A 13,796-nucleotide genomic window follows, 5' to 3' on the forward strand; every position below is an offset into this window, starting at 1 on the left:
CTTTAGTCCTCAGTATTGTTTTTAAGAAAATATACTTGACCAAGAAAATAAGTGCTTTTCTTTATTCTGGATCCCTGTTTTGCTTCTTCAGCAGAGTTGGTAGGTAGAGATCCAAACATGCATCCCTGATAAGAAGACAAGGGCTTCTGCTACTTACATTGCAATAATGTTTGGAAAATCAAATACCTAGAAAAACTTGGGATTCTCATTTCCTGGAATAATATCACAACAGACATAAACAAACAAAGCAAAATGTGTCATTCTGAGCTGCCCAGGATATGGAGGAGTCTGCTCAGAATAATGATGATGAGGGAAAAGGTGAATAAAGAGTAAGTTGGGACTGAAGTAGGTGCCCTCCTCTAAGAAATCAATGAGAGCCCTCACTTACTGTGGGTGCTCATTCATTTTCATCCAGCTGCAGACCTATGAGGGCAGGTATCTGATTCTTAAGCCTAATGTCAGCCATTAAGTGCAGATACAGAGGAGAGACTGGCTGGAAAAATATGGGCATGTTTCCAGATATTTCACAGGGGCTTCCTCAAATCCTCACAGGTTAGCTAATTTGTCCCATCTGTATGCTTCCTTAAAAAAAAAAAAAAACCACACAAATATTTTATTTTATTCTATTCACAGATTTCAAAAGGAAGTAGTTACTAGTAAAGTTTTAAAAGACAGCAAGAACCGATCTGGACATGAAGAGGATACCGAGTGGCCATGGGTTATTGGATTTATCATTTAAAACAATGTGACTGGGTAAGTTAAAAAAAAAAAAAGTCCATGGCCCAATTATTCATTTACAAAATGAGGATAATAGTAAGTCATTTTTAGCATTGTTTGACAATTATATGAGGAAATATAACATGTTAAATTCTAAATATATGTTGGTACAGAGTCACTACTCAAAAAACAGAATGTCAGTCATTATTGTTAGCATCAATAATTAGTGCTAGTTTGCCAGAAGAATATACACACACTAATACCGTTCTTTTTGAATGGTACTAAAAATGACTATATAGGTCAGGAGAACAAAAGGGAGAATTAATACAAACCTAAGTACATTAAATCTAGAAAGCTGCCTTTGCCTTAATTTTCCCATTCACTTAGGTAAGGAGAGATTAAATTTTGGAGGTGGAGAAGTAGAACGCATTGTCTTGAGTAATATGTTGATAAACATGTACTATTTCCTTTTTCATACAGATTTCTTTCTGCTGCCCAGCCAATTTTAGGGTACAAGATTCACACATCAGAGCTTTTGGTTTATTTAGATGTTTTTAATGATACAATTCTCAGACTGTTTATTTTTTGTGATGCAAAAAAAGAACCTGAGACTCCAGAATGTAAATGGGATGTTTTCTAAGAATGTCTGGGATGATTTGGCCCTAAATGTTCTTAAACATCAAATAAAAGTTGAGAGGTGCCTGGGTGGCTCAGTTGGTTAAGCGTCTGCCTTCGGCTCAGATCATGATCCCAGGGTCCTGGGATGGAGCCCCACATGGGGCTCCCTGCTCAGGGGGGAGTCTGCTTCTCCCTCTGCCCCTCCCCCTGCTCAGGCTTGTGCTCACTCTCTGAAATAAATAAATAAAATCTTAAAAAAAAAACCCAAAACAAATAAAAGTTGAGTGAAAGTGTTTAAACCATTCCCAAGCCAGCATCTGAATTTGCATTTGGCTGAGATGCAGGGAGAATTATAGGTTCTAGACCATCTCCGGTATCCGAGCTGTGTAATCTCTTTTTATCTCTTTGCAAAATGAGAATGAAAACACCTGCGCTGCATAACTTACAGCTTTGTTGAGAGCTTTACAGAAAAAAATGAAAACACTGATCCAGTGTAAGCTGGCCTTACTACTCTCACAAGTCATTGCTCAGAAGTCTTGGCTCCCTTTTGGAATTTGCACTGGTCTATAATCTCTCCCTCAAGAATAGCACAGAGGAAGCATACAGCCAAGGTTCTCTCCCTCATTTTGAGATCAGAATGGCTTAAAGTAGTTGAGATCTCATATCCCACAGACCAATTTTGGGTTCCTGAACAATGAAGTTTGATGCCTGGAGGGGAGACATTTATGCCAGCACAGTGGGGGCAGCCTTAATTCGGGTCGTTGGCGTGAGTCAGCAGAGCCTAACGAGGTGGAGCCCTGCCTACCACCATGCCAGAGCCCACATATTTGACACTCAGTCCATGTTTTTATTTCATTAATAAAATATGACCTCACTGTTTCTTTGTAATCCGGAAGTGTGAGGATACATTTGTTGCAAACTGCATGCAAATAAAAGGGGGGATTCCTTTTGAAACTACATCCTCTTAATAATAAATAGTTTTTGATCTACTATACATAACAGTAGTGCATTTCTTAAGACGGCAAGCTTTTTCTTTTTTTACCAAAATGAAAAGAAAACATTCATTTCTTTATAAATATTTTAAATAGTTTAAATACATATTTCATACCAAGGATATAAAAATAGCCTCTTTTTTTTTTCGATAAATAAAGACATGTTCATTTACATGGCAAGTAACGTGCAATAGCTAACCACTGGCCACCAGCTCTATTTGACTGATTGTCTAGGAGATGACATGCAGTGATAATTGTCCCTTTGCCTTCACAAAAAGAAAAATAGATCAGCAGGAGCTGTGCACTCCAGAGGCCAACAGCGCTATGGATATTGTTCAGGAACGACAAGCAGGCACTCAGGTAAAACCTTTGCTGCATTTCACAAAAGTCACCTAGGACAAAATGAATCCACAAATTCTTTGTCTGGAACTTCTAGCTGCTCAGACCCTCAGGGTCTTTGGACTTTTAAAAAGTCTGTGAAACAGACGGGTACGTGAATACCTGTAGAGGGAACTGTTTCTGCTATGTTCCTAAGGATCTAGCAAGTGCTTGCTACAGTATGGATGTGGCTCTGCCTTTGGCTGGCTCCTCACACACGCTCCTGCAGGACTCCCAGCTTAGTCTTCACACCTGCCCGAGGCAAAAAAGGCAAACTAAAGCTGTCATGCAGTGGTGGGTTTGGAACTGGCAGCTGCTGCACGTGCGCAAATATCATACGTTTATGGCTTTACTATCTTTCATTTCTTCTGTGCTTGTGACAACTTCCAGTGGAAAGTTTTCCAAGGGTTCCGTAGAGATTGATGCTGCTCCTTCCCTGTCCCAAGATCCTGGCAAGTTTTCCAGACTGAAGGAACTCGTGACTCCTTGGCTGAAGCTGCCCTCCTCTGATCTGCTTGGGAGAACCAGATGCAAGGACGTTTCTGAGGAGGAGCAGAGGGAGGATGAGAGGGTCGCTGAAATGGACTGCAGAGGTGTCAGTGTAGAATCTGAATGTGGGGAGATGCACCTTAAAAATTGCAGATGACCTTCTTGGACAACCTGGTAGTGCGCAGGTGAATAATCAAGGTTTGGAGAATGATAAAGTTCAGTGTCAGCTGGATTTTGCTCATGAGCTCCAGTTCGCTGGGGGCTGCTCCCCACAGAGGAGGGATCCACACTCCAAATGTGTGAGGTGACATTACCATGACAGAGTTGTGCTTGAGTATAAGCAGCTCCCCCAGCTTGTAAGTGTAGGCAAGGTTGGTGTGTGCTCCAGGTCATCCTGGTCTGTAAGCTGTCCCTGGAGGGACACACGGGTGTGGAGTGCAGAGAGCAAAACCGTGATGGTTGCTGAGGTGAGAGAACATTTTCTAGAAGTTGCATCACATTCCTCATGTCTTTACCTAACTGAGAGACCTCCTGAGTCAAAGTCGTTACCTGCGTGGATAAAGCAAAGCAGAAAGCAATAGTCAGAGGTGCATGGCAGTGCTTTGAGAGCAGTGAGGCAGGGAAATGAGATTTCACAGTACGAAGGACTGAAAGGCTGCCCACCTCTAACTCCAGCCAAGTCCAAGGGTGGATGGGAAAGTTGGGCACCTAATCTATATCCATTCTTATTCTGAGGGAACCTACAGATATATTCATAGTCGTGTTCTTAATCAGTGACTCTGGGGTTCTTGAACTAAATTAGAGACGTGGGTCAATTATCTCTTGTATCTCGTACATACAGACAGTACCTTTTACTTCCTTCGAGTTAGTGGGTTACACAGTGGTGCACACGAATCATCCTCAGACACCTCAGTATGGAGTGGTGGGTATTGTATGTAAAGCACTCAGCACAACATCTGTCCAGAGTAGATAGTAAATAATAACCCTCACTTTCGTCATTTTTGGTTGAGATCCATGCTCATTGTAGGTTCAGGGGCAAACTGGACTTCAGGGATGATGAAGGTGGTAAGCAAGAACCCGCACCTGATCGGTGAGGGAGGGAGTTTGCAGAAAGAGGGAACACAGCCAAATAAGAGAAACCTGAAAGCTAGGTAGGTGCAGATCAGATGGTGTGGAGCCTTGGGGCATTGTGGTAGATCAGTGAACCTGGAGCCTTGTGGAATTGTAACCCAGATTATGTGGTATGTGCATTATTCACTTTTCTAGGCAAGACATTTAGCTTTTGTAAGATTTTCCAAGTAGACACAACCCTCAAACACCTAAGACCCACTGAAAAGTCTTCATTATTCATTTTACACTTAAAACCAATAATAAAATCTGCCAGAGGATCTATTTTCTTTCCAACCACATCACTTTTTTCTACCATGGAAGACCACCAGAAGATTGAATCTAGCTTTTCTGGAGTGCTTGCATTCTTCAAAGTGAGGAAAAGAAAGCAGGACGCAAACATGTATTTTCTAATCTTTGGTGATTTGTAACAATAATACGATGGTGTAATACTTTGCCTTCATTGCTATGATTGTATTTTATAAAGGACCTTCTGTGACTTGATTATTCTATCATGAACCACAAAACTCCAATATAAGCACCTGAACCCATAGACTATCCTCAAAAAACAAAACAAAACAAAAGGCAAGTTCGACTTCAGTGATGCCAGATCCAAGATTGCTGTTTTGGGCAAACTTTTTTCAACATTTACGTACACATTCCTAATTCCTCCAGCAGCTTAATTCATTTCACTTCCTGTGAGTGCGTTCTGAAACTAATTCTCCCTGGCAGGCCCATCAGGAGGTAGTGCCGCTTGAATCAGGCATTTTAAAAAAGGCCAGAAGGAGGTTTTTCCATGGTTCAGGCAACCAACTGGTAACACCTGCCTTGAAATTGCCAGGCCAAAAGTATTTGTGCCTTGCTGCTAGCATGGAACTCGAGGGACTCAATCGAATGCCTGTCCAGGCTTTTCAACAGATCTGAAACTTTGGGCGATAAAAAGATACCTCTGAGCCTCACATTTAAGAAGCAAAACAGTGAATCTGAGAAAGATGCTATGTGTTTTGAGATTTTCACTACATTTTAACTGTGTTTTGAGATTGTCTAATTTTATGACCTGCCAAGCCTCAATTTTAAAGTGCATGCATGGGTCACACTTAAATCAGGATCTGGATCTTGGCATTGCAGACATTCACCCATGGGTTCCATCTTGAACTGATTAGCTCTCCTATCCAAATTTCAGAAGAGAAGGCTGACACTAAACGAGATGTTTGAAGGGATATATTGACCATCCATTTCTGTGGAATGTCTAAGCTTCATTTCTGCATCGAATTGACCAGAGGTACATTAGCTCCCAGTAAGATGCTTTTTAATAGGCATTTTATTAGGCTTGAATAAAGATAGTCTTTGAAGAACCATTTTGCATTTTAAGCACATCAACAATTATGTTATTCAATAAATGTTTGAGTAAATTTATGATACAATGTAATTTCAGGTACCTTTTTCTCTACTGGATTTATAAACAGTGCTAAGATAGGCAGAGATACATTATTATTTCCCCTCCTATAAAATGGGGACACTAAGGCTCAGAAGTTAAACAACATTTTTAAGGTCCCTTATTTCATTCTTTGGTCTGGAATCCAGGCCTTCTTATTTTGGTGCTCTTTTGGTTATAATATATAATCACCTGGAGAAGGAGGTATTGATTAAGAGTTGAGAGATTTTTGTTAATGTGCTCAGAATTTGTGAAGAGCCCAGATGATACAAAAAGGTAGCTTCATGTGTGAAATCTATCTGAAGTGTTAATTCAACATCAAGTAAGTAAATGGCATCATCTCTAAGTCAGAAATGTATTAAGCAGAGCAAAATCTCCTCATATTAAATTATACAAATAAAGCAACAAAAACAGTGTGCAGTAAGGGGAATTTGGAGCCAGACAATACACCAACATATATATTTCTGATGAACTATTTTTTTCTAGATTTCAAGATGGACAGGTATTTTCCCATGGGTGAAATAACTTTGATAGCCACATCCTTGACATCCAACTTTTACTGTGCACTTATCACAACTTCGGGGTAATGAACTTCGAATGAGAATCCAGAGTCTTGACTGGCTCCCAGAATGTAAAGAAGCATTAACATTTCCAGAAAACAAAATCACTAAATTAGCCTGAACTAAAAGCAAACAAAGAATCCAAGGAAATAGAGCTTTCTTTAGCTCTGAAGGGTAAAGATCAATTTATATCAAGATTTCTGTCACTGTGTCACTGAGGAAACACCCCTACACCTTATTAAAGTTACATGAAGAGAATTAATCCCTGTTGGATATGGGATCTCTCACTTCCCAAGGACAAAGGCAACTGTCACAAGGAAACATGGCATCTGCTGGAGGTGGATACTCTGGTGACGCTGAAAGTGACAACATACTGCCACAAAAACTGCAGTAAGAGGCACGGCACTTTTGTTTACTGCTTTCTGCTAGGCTTGCTAACAAAATTCATTCTAAAACAGGAAAGACCTTATTCTTAATCAAATGTGGAAAGCAAAGAATGAAGTCTCTACAAGGGTGGTGAGGCTTTCTGCCTTTTTATAGCATGCTAAGATGTGCATTTGCTAAAAAAGCTTGTTGGGGCTACTTTGTGAACAAGGCTTCATCCATTTAAGGAGATATGCCTTCAAAATACAACTTAAAACCAGAGTACTGCAAAAATAGGTCAGTAAAAACAAACAAAAATCATTCCAGATCAAATGAACCAAAGTTTTCCCACTTACCTCAATACCTGCTCAAATTCTTTAAATGTCTTCTGTTACTCATATTAGAAGATACTATCTCTTTTTAAAAAATACATATTATTTATTTGAGGGAGAGACAGACAGAGCAAGAGCAGGGGGAGTGGGAGAGGGAGAAGCAGAGTCTTCACAGAACAGGAAGAATGTGGGGCTCAATCCCAGGACCCCGAAATCATGACCTGAGCAGAAGGCAGCCTCTTAACCAACTAAGCCACCCAGGTGCCCAATACAGCCTCTTTTTAAGTGGATATTACAAAGCCCTTAACAAGCCCTCTCTCTTTCTTCCTTTCTTTCTCTTCCTTCCTTTCTTTTCCTCCCTTCCTCCCTTCCTTCCTTCCTTTTTTTTCTTTCTTTTCTTTTTTTTCTTTTTTCTTTTCTTTTCTTCTTTTCTTTTCTTTCCCCTCCTTCCTTCCTCTTTCTTTTCTTTCTTTCTTTCTTTCTTTCTTTCTTTCTTTCTTTCTTTCTTTCTTTCTTTCTTCTTTTTCTTTCTTTCTTCCTCTCTTTCTTGACCCTGAGATCAAGAGTCAGATGCTTAACCAACTGAGTCACCCAGCTGTCCCCCCATCACATTTTTTAGTGGCACCTATTTACTGACTCCCATATCTCATGACTATGAGTGCCAAGTGACAAACTTAATTAAGTTATTCAGAATTGTTTTATCAGCTGAAATTTGGTAAACTTTTTTGCATCTCTGGTTGCTACCATAGCTGGCTATTTTAGATGTGGCCTTCTGATTATTTCTATTTATAAAATTGATAAATAAACCATAACTTAATACACATTTTCCCCTTGTGTATTAAGTTATATTCCTTTATCCATTTCCCCCCCTCCTTCCACTTCCTTCTCCTAATTCTTCTGTGAATAAGAACCCATCAGTCTGGGATTTAAAACTGTCGGCCAAACCAGTTCACCATCACCATCTGCAGAGCCAATTGTTCACATCCAAGATTTCTCTATCCCTTCCAAAGTCCCAACTGCTAGAAAGAAGTGTTGAAAACACCATCTGTGCTTCCAAGTGGTTCAGTTTTCTATCCAAAACTTTGGATCATCTAAAGATTCTTCTCTTCTCTGTTCTCCCAGTAACATGTATTTTACCACACGAATCATTAGGTGTTTAGCAGATTTTTAGGCAGTACATTTGTTCTTGTTTAGCAGCATCTTCTGTCATGAATAGAAACACTCATGTGACACCGGACTGGTCAATTATCCATGATAATCCACAAAGTGATCATTCCATACCTTTAAGAAGAAAGTCACTAATTGCCACAATTTTTCTATTTTGGCCATATCCAGCTTTTCTCAGAACTTCTTTTTGTTAAGAAATAGTTATTGTTGCCTACATTTCCAAGGTATCTGTTTTTCTTTTCTTATGTTTAATTTGCACCACTGATGTGATGCTACTTCTCACCCTCAATCATATGTCCACAGATGCTTTGTTGTGAGGATTAAATAATACAATGGAGTTAATGTTTGGTCCCTACATATAACTGATGCTTGCCAGGATCCCCAGTATCTGCATTTGATAATGCAAAACAGCTCATTGAAAACTTCTTCATGGTAGGGAATACTGACCCAGGAAACATTTAGCCCAAAGAGAATAAAGGACATATATAACTCCTCTTCAGCCTCAGCACGGAGAGACAAACCATGCTGTTAATGCTTTTACAGAATTAATTTGGGAGAAATAGAGTCTCCAAGTTTTAGCATCACTTGTGTAGCTCTTTGCCGTAACAAATAGTAACAGCGATAACCAAAGCCTTTGAAAAATGTTGATCTAAGGTTTGAGTAATTGCAGTCAGATGGATTGAGAAGTCTCTATAAAGGATGCATGAGCCAAAATACAACAATGTTCAGCAGGATTAGCTGGGGGCAGGTATGACTAGTCATTATTGTGCTTTATAATAGCTCTAGTCTCTGTATAAATCCTGCCATTTACAACTCTTTGTTGATACATGAGTAAGTTAATGAATAATAAGTTGCATGGTTAATTTCTTAATATGAGTTTCTAATATTTTCATTTGAACTTAAATAACTTTTACCAATCTCCCCTAAATAGCACTGCAAGACACAGATTTAAGTACCACTATATCTCTAGCAGGTAAGAATGTTTTATATGATGTCAGTATCTCATAGACATCCCCATCACTTCAAAATGGGAGGTTTTAAAACCACTGTGTTATTACATAGTTGAAAAAATCCATCTGGGATGCTGGTGACCTATTGTTCCAATAAGACTGTGCACTGCCAGTTTTTACACTTAGATAATGTGCCTTTTAGTGTAAACACAGATTTGCTGTTCTGGTGTGTCTCTGGATTGTGCCTTTTGGGAACAGGATTGTGAGTTTCACAAGGAAGACCAGAATTGACAATACCTTTTATTTCACGTAGAAAGTAGCTAACTTTTGCCTTCTATTATTCATGTTTTACATTTTTCAATCTTGGCTATTGGCATGGTATGATTCATGGCCTCTGAGTATAACTGGAACTTCAATTGATAGAAAAAAAATGCCGTTTCCATTTTTGTGCATTCAGTGAGCAGATGGGTAATGCATCTGTTGATATAATCTTCTTAGCTTGAAGAGTTCTTGACCCGTCACTCAATTTTTGCCAAACATGTACACATTTTCCTGCTAGACACAATTTTTCTAAATTCCCGGTCCTAATTACACCAATCCTCTCCACCCCCCACCCCCCGCCATGAACACATATACATTTTTACAAGCTCTGATTCAGGTAATTAAATGGTCTTTCATTTAATCTTTTGTTATGTTGCATATTTATCATGGGATTCAGACAAGTTCAATCAAACTCCATAAGCAGGCAAAACAAAAAGGACGATCGGTATAATTTCATCCTTGTGTCTTTTGCTTCACAACACATTCAAAAACAAATGACAATCTTTTTATCTGTCAGCTAAAATAATAATCATACTCGGCACTTGCATAAATTTCATCCAAATGAGAATCTCAATCCCATTACTAACGAAAGTTGTAAATCTTGTTCTACAGCTGGAGAGACTAGAATGTTGGGAGGTGAAATGGTTTACCCGAGGTCACACAGGAATAGTACCAAGGGCTTTACTTTTGCAGGTGCATCTGATGCCACTTAAATTATAATAAGAGAAGAATTACAAGTCTTGAAAGTGATTACTCCAATGGTTTCATTGAATTTCTGCAAACTCAGGCCTTTGGACACAACTTTATTACTTTAGCTGTATTGTTGTAATCCATTATTTATCAACCCTTTGATTGCTTTCCTCATCTACTTTCCCACTTCCTGTGACAAAGTTTGATTAGTATCCAAATTGCTGTCTGGCTAAAGGATCTTCACTGCTATTAGTGAAAAATCTGTCTCATCTCAGCATACAAACTGTATTGACACTGCTTATCAAGACAATGAATAGAGGAATTACTTGGGGATCTTGACACCATGTATATTAAGACTCGGTAGGTATGGGGTGGGATTCTGCATTTCTGTTAAGCTCCCAGTTGATGCGAGTGCTGCTGGTTGTCGTATTCTAAGTCAGATCATGACTTCCTATTATAGATCTAGTCCCTTTGGTTAACTCTTCATGTACTAGTCTTTCAGTAAGAGCTGAGAATCTAGTCTAAACAGCTTTTCTCAATTCCTTTGACAAGTCTGTAGTTGGAGTTTTTGATTTGTTTAGATCTTCTTTTAATTTCTTTCAACAATATTTTGTCATAACCATAAGAGAGTCTTAATCATAGGAAACAAACAGGGTTGCTGGAGGGGAGGAGAGTGAGGGGATGGGATAACTGGGTGATGGACATTAAGGAGGGCACAGGATATAATGAGCACTGGATATTATAAAAGACTGATGAATTACAGACTTCTACTTCTGAAACCAATAGTATATGTTAATTAATTGAATTTAAATAAAATAAGCACAAAAAACACATATTTTGTCATTTTTGGTGTATAAGTCTATACCTCCTTGGTTAAATTTATTCCTAAGTACTTTATTCTTTTTGATATTACTGTAAATGAGATTGTTTTTCTTAATTTTTCTTTCTGATAGTTCATTATCAGTGGATAGAAATACAACTGACTTTTATATATTGACTTTATATCCTGCAGCTTTACTGAATTCATTTATTAGTTCTAACAAATTTTGGTGGAATCTTGAGGGGTTAGGGTCTTTGTGATTGTTGAAACTGTTGTCTTTCTTCTTGGTGGCTCCCAGTAGTTGAGGGTGTCCCAAGATCTGTCAGTGTCCCAAAGTGGAGGATCATAGAGAGTACCTAGGTGCACATGGATTAGAAGCTGGTCCTTAGGCAGCAGCTGGGAAAGTATGCAGTAATATCCCTTTCAGGGAGAAACTAGGAAATGGGCATTTTTGCATGCTTCCTCTCTGCTGAACTTGGATATACAACCATAGAGATTTTTTTATACAACCCATTTTTTTCACTCTTTAAAATGTAAATTCAATTAATTGACATATAATATATTATTAGTTTCAGAGGTAGAGTTCAGTGATTCATCAGTCTTATATAATACCCAATACTCATTAAATCACATGCCTTCTTAATGTCCATCACCTAGTTACCCCATCCTTCCACTCCAGCAATCCTAGGTTTGTTTCCTATGATCAAGAGTCTCTTATGGTTTGTCTCCCCCTCTGATTTTATCTTGTTTTATTTTTCCTTCCCTTCCCCTATGATCCTCTGTTCTTTCTTAAATTCCATATATCAGTGAAATCCTATGATAATTGTCTTTCTCTGATGGGCTTATTTTGCTTAGCATAATACCCTCTAGTTCCATCCACATTGTTGCAAATGGCAAGATTTCATTTTTTTGATAGCTGAGTATATATATACATACTAGCTGAGTATATATATCATTTTTTTGATAGCTGAGTATGATATATATATGCAAATCCCATATTTATTAATTTATCTGTTGATGGACAACTGAACAAACCCTCTTTTAATTGCTATGGAACATCATGGATATATATTCCAATCATTTTCTAAACCTAGAGTTGATTTGGTTTCAGTCTGGGATATAAATATGCAGCATTTTGGTATAAATGACAGGATTTCATTTTTTTGATGGTTGGGTAGTTTTCCATTATATATATATATATATATATATATATATATATATATATATATATATTCTCTTCTATTCAATGTTCTACCTGATGGTTAAAATAGATATAATGCATAATCCAGCACTTTTTATACATTCAGCACCATAAATGTATGTCTACTGTATGTAGCCAGTAATAGCAAAGAAAAAGACAGATAAATATTCTTGTCCTCATAGAACTGACATTCTAATGGGAGATAAAGATGATGAAAAATCTAGATAAATAAACTATGTACTGTATCAGAGGTTTGATAAGCTATGAGGAAGAACAAATTTAGAAGTAATTTGGGTAGAGGGGACTTCTATTTAAAAAGACTGGTCAAGGAAGACCTCACTAAGTTGACATCTGAACACAGGCTTAAAAGAGGGAAGAGAGCTTCCATGCAGATATTGGGGAAGAGCTTTCTGAACAGAGAGAAAAATACAAGACCTTCAGGTGTTTTCGTAAACTAAAACATGATAGACAATATGGTCTGTTCTGGAAATGTCATCTATAGGACACCGGGATCATTTGTGGTTGTCGTTAAGAAGTTTGGACAATAGGAGGGGTCAGTGGCAGAGGAAGTTAATCATGATGATTAAAGGGTCTGTATTTCATGTCACATGAGTAAAGTTTCAGGAAGAGAGAGCATTAGAGAGGAGGAAAATATGCTACAGAGTGGGGAGGAAGAGAGATATTAGCTATCTTCAAAATTTAAAGTATTTTCAGCATAAAAAACATTTATGTAGCTTTTTCTATGCAACTCAAGAGGGATAGAGTAGGAAATATTAATAAAAAGGCTTTATAGAAAGTTATATGAGCTAAATATAGAGAATAGGTTTCTAATAGCTAAACTAATTGAGGAATGAGGTTGGCTGTCATCAGAAGCACTTGGAGAATTTTTTTTTTTTAACTTGGAGAATTTTAAAAAAGATTTTGTTTCTTTAGAGAAAGAGAGAGAGAGAGAGAGAGAAAATATGAGTGGGGGAGGGGCAAAGGGACAGGGAGAAAGAAAATCCTTAAGTAGACTCCCTGCTGAGCACAGAGCTCAACTTGAGGCTCCAAGGACCCTAAGATAATGACCTGAGCCAAAATCACAAGTCAGAAGCTTAAATGACTGAGCCACCTTGGTGCCCTGCATTTGGAAAATTTTTAAAAATACCGATTCCCAGTGCCAACTCTAGAGTTCTGAGATTCAGTTAGTCTATGCCTGGCCAAAGGAATTGCTATTTTTAAAATACTTATTAATATTAAATATATTTTATATATTCATAATTTATAAAATATCTACAATCTATAATCATGTAAAAAGTTCTAGAGAATCTGAAAGCACAACTAGGTTTGGAAAATACTAGTGTAGCTTTTTATTGGGACATAGTGAGTTTCTCACTATGGCAAAATAACTTCTTGCTAAAAATCTCAGAAATAAAATTCCACTACTAGAAGATAAGCTAGAATAGGTGGCCTTTGAGATATCTCTCAAATTTCAAATTTTATGATTCTCCCACATTATAAAAGTACAATATTGAAGCTGAGATTGCTTAAATATTGATTTCAGAACAATTCGTCTACCTATTACATAAATTTTTTTCTAATTCTATCTTATCCTATGGTCACATAAGCACAAAAGGGAAATCTGACTGATTTAGTATTGATTTATGATATTGTGTT

At 37.8% G+C, this 13,796-nt stretch overlaps 1 protein-coding gene across 1 annotated transcript in view; it reads right to left on the bottom strand.

The window, feature by feature from the left end:
* Positions 1 to 3,038: 3,038 nt before the first annotated feature.
* The window catches only part of KCNH8 (potassium voltage-gated channel subfamily H member 8), a 367,485-nt gene continuing 356,727 nt past the window's right edge, over positions 3,039 to 13,796 (bottom strand). The window contains exon 16 of the mRNA XM_041734461.1: positions 3,039 to 3,743. Within this exon, the coding sequence (XP_041590395.1) occupies positions 3,039 to 3,743 (705 nt within the window). The remainder of the gene's footprint in view (positions 3,744 to 13,796) is intronic.

This window comes from Vulpes lagopus, chromosome 19, assembly GCF_018345385.1.
Source record: "Vulpes lagopus strain Blue_001 chromosome 19, ASM1834538v1, whole genome shotgun sequence".
NCBI classification, from domain to species: Eukaryota; Metazoa; Chordata; class Mammalia; order Carnivora; family Canidae; genus Vulpes; species Vulpes lagopus.